This window comes from Oryza sativa, chromosome 1 (genome assembly GCF_034140825.1).
Source record: "Oryza sativa Japonica Group chromosome 1, ASM3414082v1".
Taxonomy (NCBI): Eukaryota; Viridiplantae; Streptophyta; class Magnoliopsida; order Poales; family Poaceae; genus Oryza; species Oryza sativa.
In genome coordinates this window covers 28,363,403-28,375,931 of record NC_089035.1, presented here as the reverse complement: position 1 = coordinate 28,375,931, position 12,529 = coordinate 28,363,403, and the positions used below count along the sequence as shown (strand labels likewise).

General features: G+C 44.2%; 2 protein-coding genes across 2 annotated transcripts; one reads left to right on the top strand and one right to left on the bottom strand.

The window, feature by feature from the left end:
* The first annotated feature begins 5,641 nt into the window (after positions 1 to 5,641).
* Positions 5,642 to 6,975, top strand: LOC4325516 (NAC domain-containing protein 48-like). Its single transcript, XM_015766171.3, has one exon. It carries the CDS (start codon positions 5,750 to 5,752, stop codon positions 6,620 to 6,622), a length of 873 nt encoding a protein of 290 aa, XP_015621657.1. The 5' UTR covers positions 5,642 to 5,749; the 3' UTR covers positions 6,623 to 6,975.
* Positions 6,865 to 10,478, bottom strand: LOC4325515 (auxin-responsive protein IAA5-like). Its single transcript, NM_001397725.1, has 5 exons — positions 10,048 to 10,478; positions 9,730 to 9,959; positions 9,076 to 9,217; positions 7,661 to 7,722; positions 6,865 to 7,280 (listed from the first exon to the last, which is right to left on the bottom strand). Exons 1-5 carry the CDS (start codon positions 10,389 to 10,391, stop codon positions 7,243 to 7,245), a joined length of 816 nt encoding a protein of 271 aa, NP_001384654.1. The 5' UTR covers positions 10,392 to 10,478; the 3' UTR covers positions 6,865 to 7,242.
* Between the last annotated feature and the right edge of the window lie 2,051 nt (positions 10,479 to 12,529).

Sequence of the window (12,529 nt, the reverse complement as noted above, 5' to 3'; positions counted from 1 at the left end):
TCTAGCCGGAGATGAAGTCGCCTGGGGATCGCCTTGTGCATCGGAGAAATCGCCGGAGAAGAAGAGGACAAGGTTGGCTTTGGCGGTGAAAACGGAAGTAACGGGATAAAGATTTTTCAGGGCGGCGGTTAGTATTTAAAGCATTGAGGATAATGGTCGGAAAACGGCGGAGTGCGAAACTTGCTCGGAGTCGATATGAGGCAAATCCGAAACATTACCGAATATTCTGGACTTGGGGGGCATGTGTTAACGACCAAATTTGGTAATATCAGTATCGGAGATGAAGATTAGATTGAAGCGGGGTCGAAGATGAAGATTGTCGCGAAAACAGAGTAAGAATCGGCTGAAGTCCGGATTGGCTATGATTGGATCGGCTGAGTTGGAGTCAGACTTGGTTAGGTGATGTACCCGATTCCAACAATACGACTTGGTGTACGACATCGGGTTGGGTTGAGGTGCTTCAAGATGATTGCCACGCATGGATAGAGTCCTGGGAAGGCAATTGTATCTATTAATTAGGACATTTTATGTAATTTCCTTAAAGATATGTTTGGGCAAAAGTCTGCCGTAAAGACTTGTGGTATCTTAGAGTTTGTTAGAGATAATAGTCGTGTCCGGTATGGACATATCTTATAATTCTCGGGTATAAATAGACCCCGAGCCCTATGTAATTAAACACACACACGTTCAATACAATTTCAGCGCATCGCCACCTTTTTGCTTTAGTTTTATTTCGACGAGTTCTTGCTTTCGGGTTGAGCTGCATCAGTTTCGATCTTCAACAAGAGGTAAAACTTGTTATGATGGCTTGTGTTATCGGGATTAGTGCTTCCATCTTTATGATACTCTAATCTTGTTTACGTAATTCGTCGAGTTATCATATATCGTACATAATCTCTGGCAATATCACTATCTAACCTACAATCGGCTAACATATGTTAGTAGAGGGCAGCCGATTAGGTTAGATTTTGATGTTGATTTAGATTATATAAGATATCCACCACTCTATGAAACTTCCAGCGGCTTGATTGTCTAGATATTGTTCTTCCTTTCATACTTAATGCTGCATCAGTTGAGTTTGATCTATTAAGTCGTGCTTAGAATATCAATCTCTAGCCTGCCTTCTGGTTGCCGATTAGGGTAGTATCGGAGTTTCAGCCGATCTTATCTGATTTAACCATATTCGCTCTATATGCTTCAGTGACATGTTAAATCCGCCATTTATGTCAAGATCTTATTGCATTTAAGTATATTAAGCTTTTGTTTGATATATTATACTTGTTTTAATATCCTGATATATAGTAGTATCGGAGTATTAGCCGATACATGCTCGATCTATATGATCGGCTATGCTATAAACATATATAGTCCTGTTATTAATATATATTTCGATCCAAGTGATTTATACTGTCTCGGCACGGCGACCGATCTATCCCAATCACTTGATTTAAATATATATCGATATAAGAACTATATATTGGTAATATCTACAGCCGATTGAGTAGGTTTAGTTCTTTATTATCTATTTATAGTCGCCGATCGATTCACATATGACATCGGCTCAAAGATAAATGATATGTCATCGGCACTTAGCCGATCGGCTATCATTTATATATTTAACTGCGATCTCTTTGTTTCTATTTTTTGTTGATTGCAGGATCAAATTAACTGGCACGTTAACACACCCGAAGGCGAGCTTTAGACCTGCACTGGAGTTAAGCAGATCTCCCAAGCCTCATGTTTTACGTCAACACCGGTCAGCCGCAACCGCACACACTCATCGTGCACCGCTAGGTACACCACAATCCCTGGCATCAACTTCTCATTGATGCCCTTTGCAGCCTCGTAGATGTCCCTGCGCACCAGCACCCTTGTATCCTGAGGGGCTCATAGATGGAGACGCCGCAAAATGAGCTCTACTTCACCATATGTATTCGTTCAGTTTAAGCTCTTCTTCTTCTTCTTCTTCTTCTTCGTCTTCTTCTTCTCTCTCTCTCTCTCTCTTCTTCTTCTTCTTCTTCTTCTTCTTCTTCTTCTTCTTCTTCTTCTTCTTCTTTTTCTTCTTCTTCTTCTTCTTCTTCTTAATATGTTCAAGAGCTCGAGAAGAAGAATATCTCGAATATGGTGGGCTCAAAGACGAGGTTGGCTTGCCACGAGACGAGTGAGTCGGAGCATTGGATAACGAAGCAATGGGTGTGCGAGTCGGCCTCATTGCAGATGAACCATTCACTCGGCGAGAATAATAGTGAGCGCAAATCGTACACGGCCTCCTGTCACGCCTCGTCCTCGGCGGCCACTGTCAACGTTAGCGCAGCCACCCCAGAGTTGTGAAACCAGCCATGCCAACTAGAACGGGTGGCTAAGCGAGAGCTTGCACGAGACTCGCCGGCCACCACCACCACTACCTCCCTACACACACAGAGCCGCACACGGGTGAATGCACAGGCAAGGATGTGACTGCATTTATTTCCTGTCACTTACACGTGGCCTCCATGTGTTTTTTTTTAATTTCGTTGATGATTACGCTGCTACATGGATACCATGTCAGTGAAAACCACTCTCAAACACAGTGAAAGGAGTCATTTTACATGGCTTTAATGGTTGAAGGATAGGAATTAGATTTGACCAATAGTTTAAGAAGTCCAATGGATCAGCTCATGTGCTGGCCGTTTCCCCTTCCCCCTTGTTAAGATGTTTGCAGCCTGTTTTCCCCTTCTGCCTTGTTAACATGTGCGCAGCGTGGTGGCTAATTGGCGCGTGCGCCACCTGGCACCACCTCCCCCGCGCAATTTTTTCGCTTTTTCTTTTTTTTTTGCAATTTTTTTCGATTTCCTTTTTTGCTTTTTTCTGATTTTTTTTAATCTTCAGCACACGTGTCTTCAAATGTTTTGAGTTGAAAGTTTTTAAATCTTGACTAGAAAGTTTTCAAATCTTAACTTAAAAATTTTCACATCTGGACTTGAAAGTTTTCAATCTCAACTTTAAAGTTTTCAAATCTCGAGTTGAAAGTTTTTCAAATATCGAGTTAAATTTTTTCAAACCTAAGTTGAAAGTTTTTAAAATTTGTCTTACAAATTTTAAAATTCGAGTTGAAAATTTTCAATGTTTGAGTTGAAAGTTTTCAAAATTTTATTTCAAAGTTTAAATCTTAAGTCGAAAGTTTTTAAATCTAACATGGAAGTTTTCAATATGTCAGTAAAAAAGAATCTTACAAGAAAAGAGAATTCTTAACTTAATTACCATCATTATCTAAAACTAATTTAGTTAGTTAGGCCAAAATGCTCCCGGAAACTGGTGACGCGCGCGAAAAAAAAGAGAGGAAAATCGAGAGAGAAAAAACGTACATGAAAAAGAGACATACGCGATACGGACATGGGTACCGTCATCCTAAGATGAGTGCCAACTACTTCCTCTATCCTATAAAAGAACAACATCTGGCTATATGTACAGATTTGTAGCTAGATGTTAGCTTTTTTTTTTTTTTGACAGAGGGACAAATTAGTTCTGTCGGTGTTTATATGCCTTCATTTTGGACCGTTTGAAGTCAACCTCAATCATTTTCGAGCCCAGCAAGTAACATTGGGGAAAAATATTTTAACTGTACGCGTAGAAACTTTATACATGTAAAAATATTCCGTGTATAATTTTTTACGAGCAAGATAGGTATTTCTGTCCAGCAAGAAATTCTGGGCCGACACGTGGTAAACCTCTTTATGGTATGTCCAGCAAGATAGGTATTAGGTATTTCTCAGCTCTGGGCCGGTTTAATGAAAGTCAAAGAGCAATTTCTTAGGTTTGGTTCTTTTAGATGTGGCAATGGGACAAACATAAGATTTTGGGAAGACACGTGGTTGGGATCGCGTGCTTTCAAAGATCAATACCCTACATTATATAATGTGGCTCGAAAGAAGCAGTCTACTGTGGCAGAGGTCATGAGCACAACGCTGCTAAATATCTCTTTTAGAAGAGCTATTGTTGGCCAAAAGCTAATCGAGTGGAACGATTTGATCCTCAGGCTAGCTAATATAAGTCTATCAAATGAAAAGGACTGTTTTGTATAGTCGCTCCATAAAAATGGTCAATTTTCCGTCAAATCTATGTATGCTGCGATCATGAATTGTAATGTTCGGATCAAAAAGAGAATTCTGTGGGACTTGAAAATTCCACTAAAGATCAAGGTCTTTATGTGGTTTCTTCACAGGAAAGTAATTCTAACGAAAGATAACCTGGCTAAAAGAAAATGGGGGGGCAAACATTGTTCTTTCTGCTATGCACAAGAGACAATCCAACATCTTTTCTTTGAGCGTCATGTCGCTCAGTTTGTTTGGAGATGTGTGTTTTTGCTTTTAATATCCCCCCACCCCGTAACGCCAAAAACATTTTCGGTAATTGGCTTAGAGGGTATCTAGATCCATTAGTAAGATGATTCTAATTGGAGCTAGCGCTGTATATTGGTCAATTTGACGTTGTCGCAATGATAAAGTTTTTAATGGTAAACAATTATCTAACCCTATGCAGGTTATCTTCATGTCTTCCTACTGGCTCCACTTCTAGTCTACAATGCTACCACAGGAGGAGCAGGATACTATACGCAATGGTGCTACACTTTTGGAATCGGTAGCCAATGGTCTCTTATTCCACTATGGGTGGCGTAGTTCTATAAGAATTGCTAGCTAAAATATTTTATGTGATTTAACGCTAGTCAATAATAAAGGGGAGTTGAGGATTTGTCCCATCACCTTATTTCTCATTTTGATTTACTTTTATCTTACATTTTTATTACTATTAAACTTATGGCTGTGTGTCTTATGACAGAAGCCAGAGATATAATTCATTTCCATTATTAAAAAATAAACTTTTATGAGCCAGCGCTAATAATAGAAAGGAGTCGTGCCATATAACTCACCTGATTCACAAGCCAAAACTAGAAAAGGAAATCAAAAAGTGCTCCCAACCAATTCAGTCAGATACATCGCGTACCTTTCACATTATAAGATGTTTTGGGTAAATAGATTCATATATATATATACACACACACTTACTTTGTATATGTGTCCAAATTCGTATTTATATTAGTGAATCTAGACTAAAGATGAAGGAATTTTATAGTATGGAATGGAGGAGCCAAAACGTAATGGAAAAAAAATACTTTTTTCCAATCCAAGGATTCAAAAGCTCTAGAAAAAACTCATGGAAAAGCTAAATTCATCGAGATTGCTAGTAATAGGCCGTATTGACGCTACTGGCGCATACTTTTTTTTAAGTCCATTAGTAAATTTGTCAATTGGGACCTCCAGAAAATTTGGTTGGTAGATTCCATATGCTAGAAAATTAGGAAAATTCTATACTACTGGTTATTCTACTTCTGGAGATACCAATCTCAGAGTACTTCTGGAGGCCCAGCACATCTTACTTCTAGAACGGTCGGCCCAGCCCATCAGAGACACCAATCCCGGCACGGACTCCGACTCCGACTCCAATTCGCACTCCGAAACTGACGCCGCTTCGTCGTCTCCCAGCCAGCGCTTGCGTAATTAGTACGTCTCGGCTCCGTTTACGAGCCGAGCCCAACTCGGACTCGGGATTTCTACGCGTGACCGCGCCCCATATAAACGCGGCCATCCCCCGCCCGGAGTCTTTCACCATTCTTACCCCGACGCGGCGTCTCCTCCCCTCTCCTCTCCCCTTCCCTCCATCGCATCTCCTCCCGCTCCTTCGATCCCAAATCGGCCGCCGCCGCCGCTCCGCCATGTCCCCCTCCCGCCCCGACGAGGCGGACCCCGCCGCCGACTTCGGCTCCCACCCCACCGACCAAGAGCTCGTCACCAAATACCTACGCCGCCACGTCGACTCCGGCGGGAACCCGTGGCGGTACGTCCACGAGGCCGACGTGTACGCCGCCGATCCCGACGACCTCACCGGCAAGTACTCCCCGGCCGTCGCCAGCGACGGGTCCAGGGCGTGGTACTTCTTCACCACCGTGCGGTCCAAGAGCACCGGCGGGCAGAGGAGGGCGCGGGCCGTGGGCGACGGCGGGTGCTGGCACTCCGAGGCCGGCGCCAAGGACGTCGTCGGAGGCATCCGCAGCCCCCGCCCGATAGGGCGGCGCCAGTTCTTCTCGTTCGTCAACAAGGAGGGCCCCCGGCGGGTGCGGTCGGGGTGGATCATGGTCGAGATCGGCCTCAAATACGCCCAGCAGAACGCCTCCTCCGACGAGCTTGTTCTGTGTAAGGTGTACCGGAGCCCGCGGGCGCCACCGGCTGCCGCCGCCGCCAACAAATCCATGGCCGCCCCACCTCCCACCGCCACGAAATCCAAGACGGAGGAGGCTACACCACCTCCCGATGACGTGAAACCGGTGGTGGCGGCTGCGCAGACTCCCGACACCAAAATACTCAGGGCGGCGAAGGAGGCGGCCGCGACTGGATGCAAGAGGAAGGCCGACGTGAAGAGCTCTGGTGCAAGAAGGGGCAAGCGGCTCTGCTCCCGCTGCCGGGCGGAGACATCGGAATCGGACAGCGAGACGGCGGTACTTGACAGGTCGCCGTCCATCGAAGACGAAACGGCGGACTCTTCAGAAATCCATGGAAGCAGTGATGGCAAATTCATCAGGTTCTTGTGATTTAGTTCGATCTGGAGCCCCGAGGGTGCTAGCCTAGATTGGAATCAGCGTGTACCAACAAAATGGATAGAGCTGCTGTAGTTCTCATTTTGAGTTCTTAAGCCCTAGTATAATGCCTACCCCAAATCATGCGTTACCCGCAAATTTCAGCATGATACAGACAAGGTAAGCATTTATTTTCAGTATCAGTTGCACCGTATGGTGCACTTGTAGATAGAAGTTACTACAGCATGGAGAAATTTGGAGATTAACATATAGACATTAGACATTTTCTTTCATGTAATATAGTAGTAGAACACACAAGAGGTTCAAGCTTGAATGATTAGAAAAGCTTCTTGCCATATTATCCACCATCAGTTCATGTGTCATGATGGATAATTTTTGAACTGACTAGGATTTAGAGAAATAAGCGGACAAGAGCCCGACTTGACCTTCAATGCAAAGAAAAGAGGGGGCAACGCACAATTGCACGATCTGAAAGGAACAAATTACAGACATACAATGCACAGGTCTGATGAACACATTAAACTACACAGACATTGAGATATTTGGGATACTTGCGATGAACAATTCCAAAGCTGCTAGATCAGTTGCCTTTCTCGTCCGGACGAAGGTTAATCTTATCTGCTCTGCCCTGACTGCTCTATTGATCTTGGAGCTGCAAACAGATGGATGTATTTCAGATCAAAAGCACAACTGCTAGCCAAAGGTACTTCTTAATGAAGTACACACACATGCTGTTCAAAATCAGGCAAATTCATTGCGAGTGGTGTAAAGTGTTATTTGCAGAGGGACTCCAGCTACCATCACAATAATTGGCTTAGATTTATGCTTCACTAAGTCAGACAAGAGCTAAATTATCCATACATGAAAGCATCATCTGAGCTATATAATGTGGTACTAGAAAGCAGATCTTGGGCTCCATCCATTACAGCTAACACTGATTTCTTAGTTTGCGAATTAAATTTCCAGTGAAGCATTCAGTTCAATTGCAGGCATATTCCATACTAATTACATATTTGTGCAGAGTGCAAATACCTATTCCAGCAGCATCAGATCCTCTCATGATTTTCAATTTCCGGCAGATAGTGGTAAACAAACTGCAAATGAACAATCTAAAGTTAGAAATCTTTCAAGAGTACCTAATATCCTGCTCTGTATGGAACTTACAGCAATATGAAGGCTAAGGAATCCAGCAAATTAATAGACTAGATGTTAGGAAATTTATTCTGTACCGACAATATAGAATTTTAAGGTCGGTTTAAGTGAAGTGGCATATCTATGGGATATCTTCATGGTTGTATGGTATAATTAAGAACAAGGAAGTTTTTGCTTCTGCTGTTAGTACTCAGCACAATATAGAAGGTCTGTAATCTTGAATCAAAATTAGTGATTAGTGTCATTGGGCCGAGAGGCTAAGGCTCAAAGGATAACAACCAGTACCGGTCGAGTAACCCTATCCTCACCTCACCTGTAACAGTAATACGGTAATTCAACCCATAACTTATAACCGTAATGTAGCTCAGTTGGTTAGAGACTGTTAGATAGGTACATGGATTAAATGTTAGACTGGTCCTTCCCTCTATCTATATGCGGATGAATTGTATCCTGATTCAGGGTTAAGCAATGAATAATGAATCAAAGTTAATCTAAGCTCTCCCTCAATGTTCTTCTTCCCTAGTCTAAATCTACATCTCTTCCCTAGTATCCTCCTGGCGGGGTTTATCCTGTTATGGCCTCAGGTTGTGGATATTAGTTTGGGAAAATCATTAAATCTAAGCTACGTTCATAGTTCATCCAATGTCCCCTACATTTGTTTATGGTCAATGCTATCAAAACTAATAATGTGCAGAGCTCGGTTTGAAGTTCAGTACAGAATAATGTCTCAAAATGGTCAGCCCGAACATTGGGGCAGGTAACAGATTAACACATCATATGCCTAGCCCAATAAATTAATGCAAGGGAAAGAAAATGAGAAGTTTACTCTTTGAAAAATTATGCAATAAGTAGATGTAATTTAGACCCTTCATTTGCATTAAGATCAGTACTGAATTTTAAAAAATATAACCCATAAAAGGTTATTTATATGTTACTGAACTATTGGTTCTATAAAAGCAATGTATTCTAAAGGAAAAGATGGTGTTCCTAACAGTGAACGGTTAGTTAATCAAATATACGGATCACAATATTTTATTGATCAGCCACATAGCATTTTAAGAAATCGATCCAACTAGTGCTGTTCATGGTAAAAAAAAAAACTCTAACTAGTCCTGCTTCGATCTACAATACAATATTGAAATACAAGTTTTGTACATAAGCCACCCATACTGGTAGAACAGGTGAAACAAAGGGACATCAGCAAAAGTATGTACATGGTACAATAACACAACATAACATGCGGTGCTTTTAAAAAAAAAAAAAAGCAAAATGGATATAAAATGCCAGAAACTTACTCCCAAGGAAGATCACCAACAAGCATCCAGTCAGCATCCTTATCTTCATATGTAAGGACATACTCTTGGTCTTGGAGGGCATCAGCCTTTGAACCATTAGTAAGCCTATCTCTGTTTGATGATTTACGCAAACCGCTTTGACCTTTAAAATCATAGGCATGGTATAAGCACCATCACAAAAGCAAAAGCTCACCAGCATATACAGATGGGAACGTAGTTGCTATTGAACACAAAAAAGAGGTTAGAACTATTGAGCACTATGCAATGAACAGCTCAAACTGTTGTATGGAATAATTTGCATCTCAAATATTCATACTTTAACCCTGAGAACCATCAACCATGGCATTGTCTAAATACTGTGGTTCCATTATCATTAAGCTATGGAAAGGTTGACTAGCAATTGAGCTAAGGAGCCAAACTGATTGGTACTAGATTGTACCATGACGAATATCAGGGTAACTTGCAAGGACAGGTTTATAATTTCCCTTCAGAGTTTACAGCTAAATCTGTCAACCCTATGCACACTTCAGGCATTGGATCAGATTTCCATTCTTAAAATGTCAGTGGCATGCTTTCGCACACTCCCACCAGCTAAAATGGTGTATTTTACGAGCAAGACACACATCGGAGAGAATCTTTGAGGCGGGTGCTCACCAGTGATGAAGCAGCTGAACATCTTCTCGAGAGCCATGGAGAGGTCCTCATAGCTAGAATACATCTTGAGGTCGACCTTCCTGAGGTAGGGGGCTCCATCCATGCTCACCTTGACATAGAGAGGGCCCCCTTCAGCCGTGCCCTTGTCCTCCCCTTTGCCCTTGGAGGCGCTCGCCGCCAGCGTGTTCTTTCGGTAGTTCCGCACGGGCGGCCATCCCACCACCTGCGCCCTGGGCTCCACATCGCCATCGCCGATCAGTACCAGCACGGCAGCACACGCACACACACCCGCCCCACATCGAATCTCACGAATCTTACTTTGCAGCCGGCGGAGCGGCGGCGGGGGCCGCCTTGTCCTGGCAAGCTGCGGCGGCGGCGACGGAGCCGGAGCTGGCGCCGTGCCGCGGGGAGGAGTCGGGGAAGGCGCGCTTGGAGGCCGCCTTGGTGGTGGTCGGGGGCAGAGGCCCGAGGGTGAGCCCCGCGGCGACGACCTCCCGCTCGGGGGACTCCGACCCCGGGAGGCCGAGGCGGAGCGTGAGGCGTGGGCCGCGGGCCTCGCCGCCTGGGTTCGGCGAGGACGAGCAGGACGACGAGCTCGGCGTCGGGGACGCCGCCGCAGCGGAGAGGCCGATGTAGTCGTGCGGCTCGAGGGGAGGCGACATTGGGAAGAGTTGTGGGTGAGGAGGAGGAGCCGAGGAGGAGGTCAGGTCAGGTCAGATTTTTGTTTGGAGGCAAGTGGTGTGGTGGATGGATGAGGAGGAGACGACTTGTTAATTAAAAGTGGCCGACCGGGAGGATTTTCGACCGGATTTTTTTCCGCCCAAGCTCCCTATTGTGTTTTTTTTTTCTCTTTTTTCTAATCTTTCTTTTTTCGCGTCTCCTTTCTTTTCTGTGGCCTTGTCCGGTTGTCCTCTTGTGTCCTGGCGTTTGTATTCTGGTCGCTGGTCTTTGGCCCTGGGGTCGTCTTGTGCTCTGCAGAAGCCGATTCTAGCTCGAGCACACCAGAACCACCACAGGTGGATGACATGAGCAAGCAAGGATGGGTTTGGCTCAGCACAGTAGATTCGGTTGCAATCGAACATGGCTCGCAGGGCAAAGTCAAAACGAAAGGTACATACTGTGTTGGTGACGACGAGCAGTCCTCGGTGAAACCGTATAGTGCCACTCTACATATGGTTTTGGTTGTACTACTACTGGTGATACATTTGTTTGTGCGCGCAATACGTACGAACTAATCATTCGTGAGCGGGTGGTGGAGCTGGCACCGCGACGGCACTGCCGGGGCGTGTTTGGTTTTGGTCTGGTCTGGTCCGGTCCAACGTCCAGCCGCGAAGGAGAAAGGCAAAAACTGGCGAAGCGTAAGTACGTGGATTACGCAAGTTTAAGGCGCGAGTGGCCGTGAGGTTGGGGCGCAGCGTGGACGCGAAACCGCCGACACGAGTGGCCGTCCTCCCCCCGACAGCGCCGCGGAGACGTCGCTCTCTCTTCCCCCCGCGCGCACAGCTTAGGGCACCCACAATAGTTATCTATAAGCTCTCTACAAGAGATCCATGTCAGCATATTTTCCTACTTGGAAGAGATTAAATGAAGAGAGAGAGCAAAGCTATCTACTAACATGGAGATAGTCTATAGAGAAAAACGAGGCAATGGATTAGAGAGCTATAGATACCCATGTAGACATACCATTGAAGTGGTTTACTATTAATCTAGTCTATTGTTGAGGTGTACATGTTTTATAGATAGCACCTTACTTTACCATTGCGGGTGCTCTTAGAGCACACGTAATGGTAAAGTAAGGTGTTATCTATAAAATATGTACATCTCAGTAATAGACTAAATTAATAGTAAACCACTTCAATAATATGTCTACATGGGTATCTAGAGCTCTCTAATCCATTGCCTCGTTTTTTCTCTACAGACTATCTCCAGGTTAGTAGATAGCTTTCCTCTCTCTCTTCATTTAATCTCTTCCAAGTAGAAAAATATGCTGATATGGATCTCTTATAGAGAGCCTATAGATAACCATTGCGGGTGCCCTTAGAGCAAGTTTAACAGTACAATCCGCTACTAGCTTCAATTCATTTATAGCCAATCTAATAGCCAATTTATACAATAGTTGCTTACTATACTATTAATATATGGTCCCACCTGTCATACACACATTATGTCTTGGAATCCGTGCTGTAGCTGGTTATAGATCTGTAGCCCGCTGCTCTTCTCTCTTATTATTTATCTCATTAAAATCTGTTTATAGCTAGCTAAGGGCACCCGCAATGGTTATCTATAGGCTCTCTACAAGATATCCATATCAGCATAATTTCTTACTTGGAAGAGATTAAATGAAGAGAGAGAGTAAAGTTATCTACTAACCTGGAGATAGTCTATAGAGAAAAACGAGGCAATGGATGAGAGAGCTATAGATACCCATGTAGACATACTATTGAGGTGGTTTACTATTAATCTAGTCTATTGCTAAGATGTACATGTTTTATAGAGAGCACCTTACTTTACTATTGCGGGTGCTCTGATAGTCTGCTATTGTACATGCTCTTAGGCTACGCTGCGTACGCCATCTGTCCCGGGCCGTGTCACTGTCCTTGCTCGCCTGGACGCGGCTAGAGCACCCGCCCGGCACAACCCATCGGAGTATCGGACTATATGATCCACAAAACCACTCACATTAATTACCTGTTCTGGCTGTCCCTACGCGCATCACCGATGTTTTACGCGCATAACGGCAGGAGGCGGCAAGACAGCGTGCATCGCCGGGTGGGTGGGTGGTTGGGTCATGTTCTGTAGC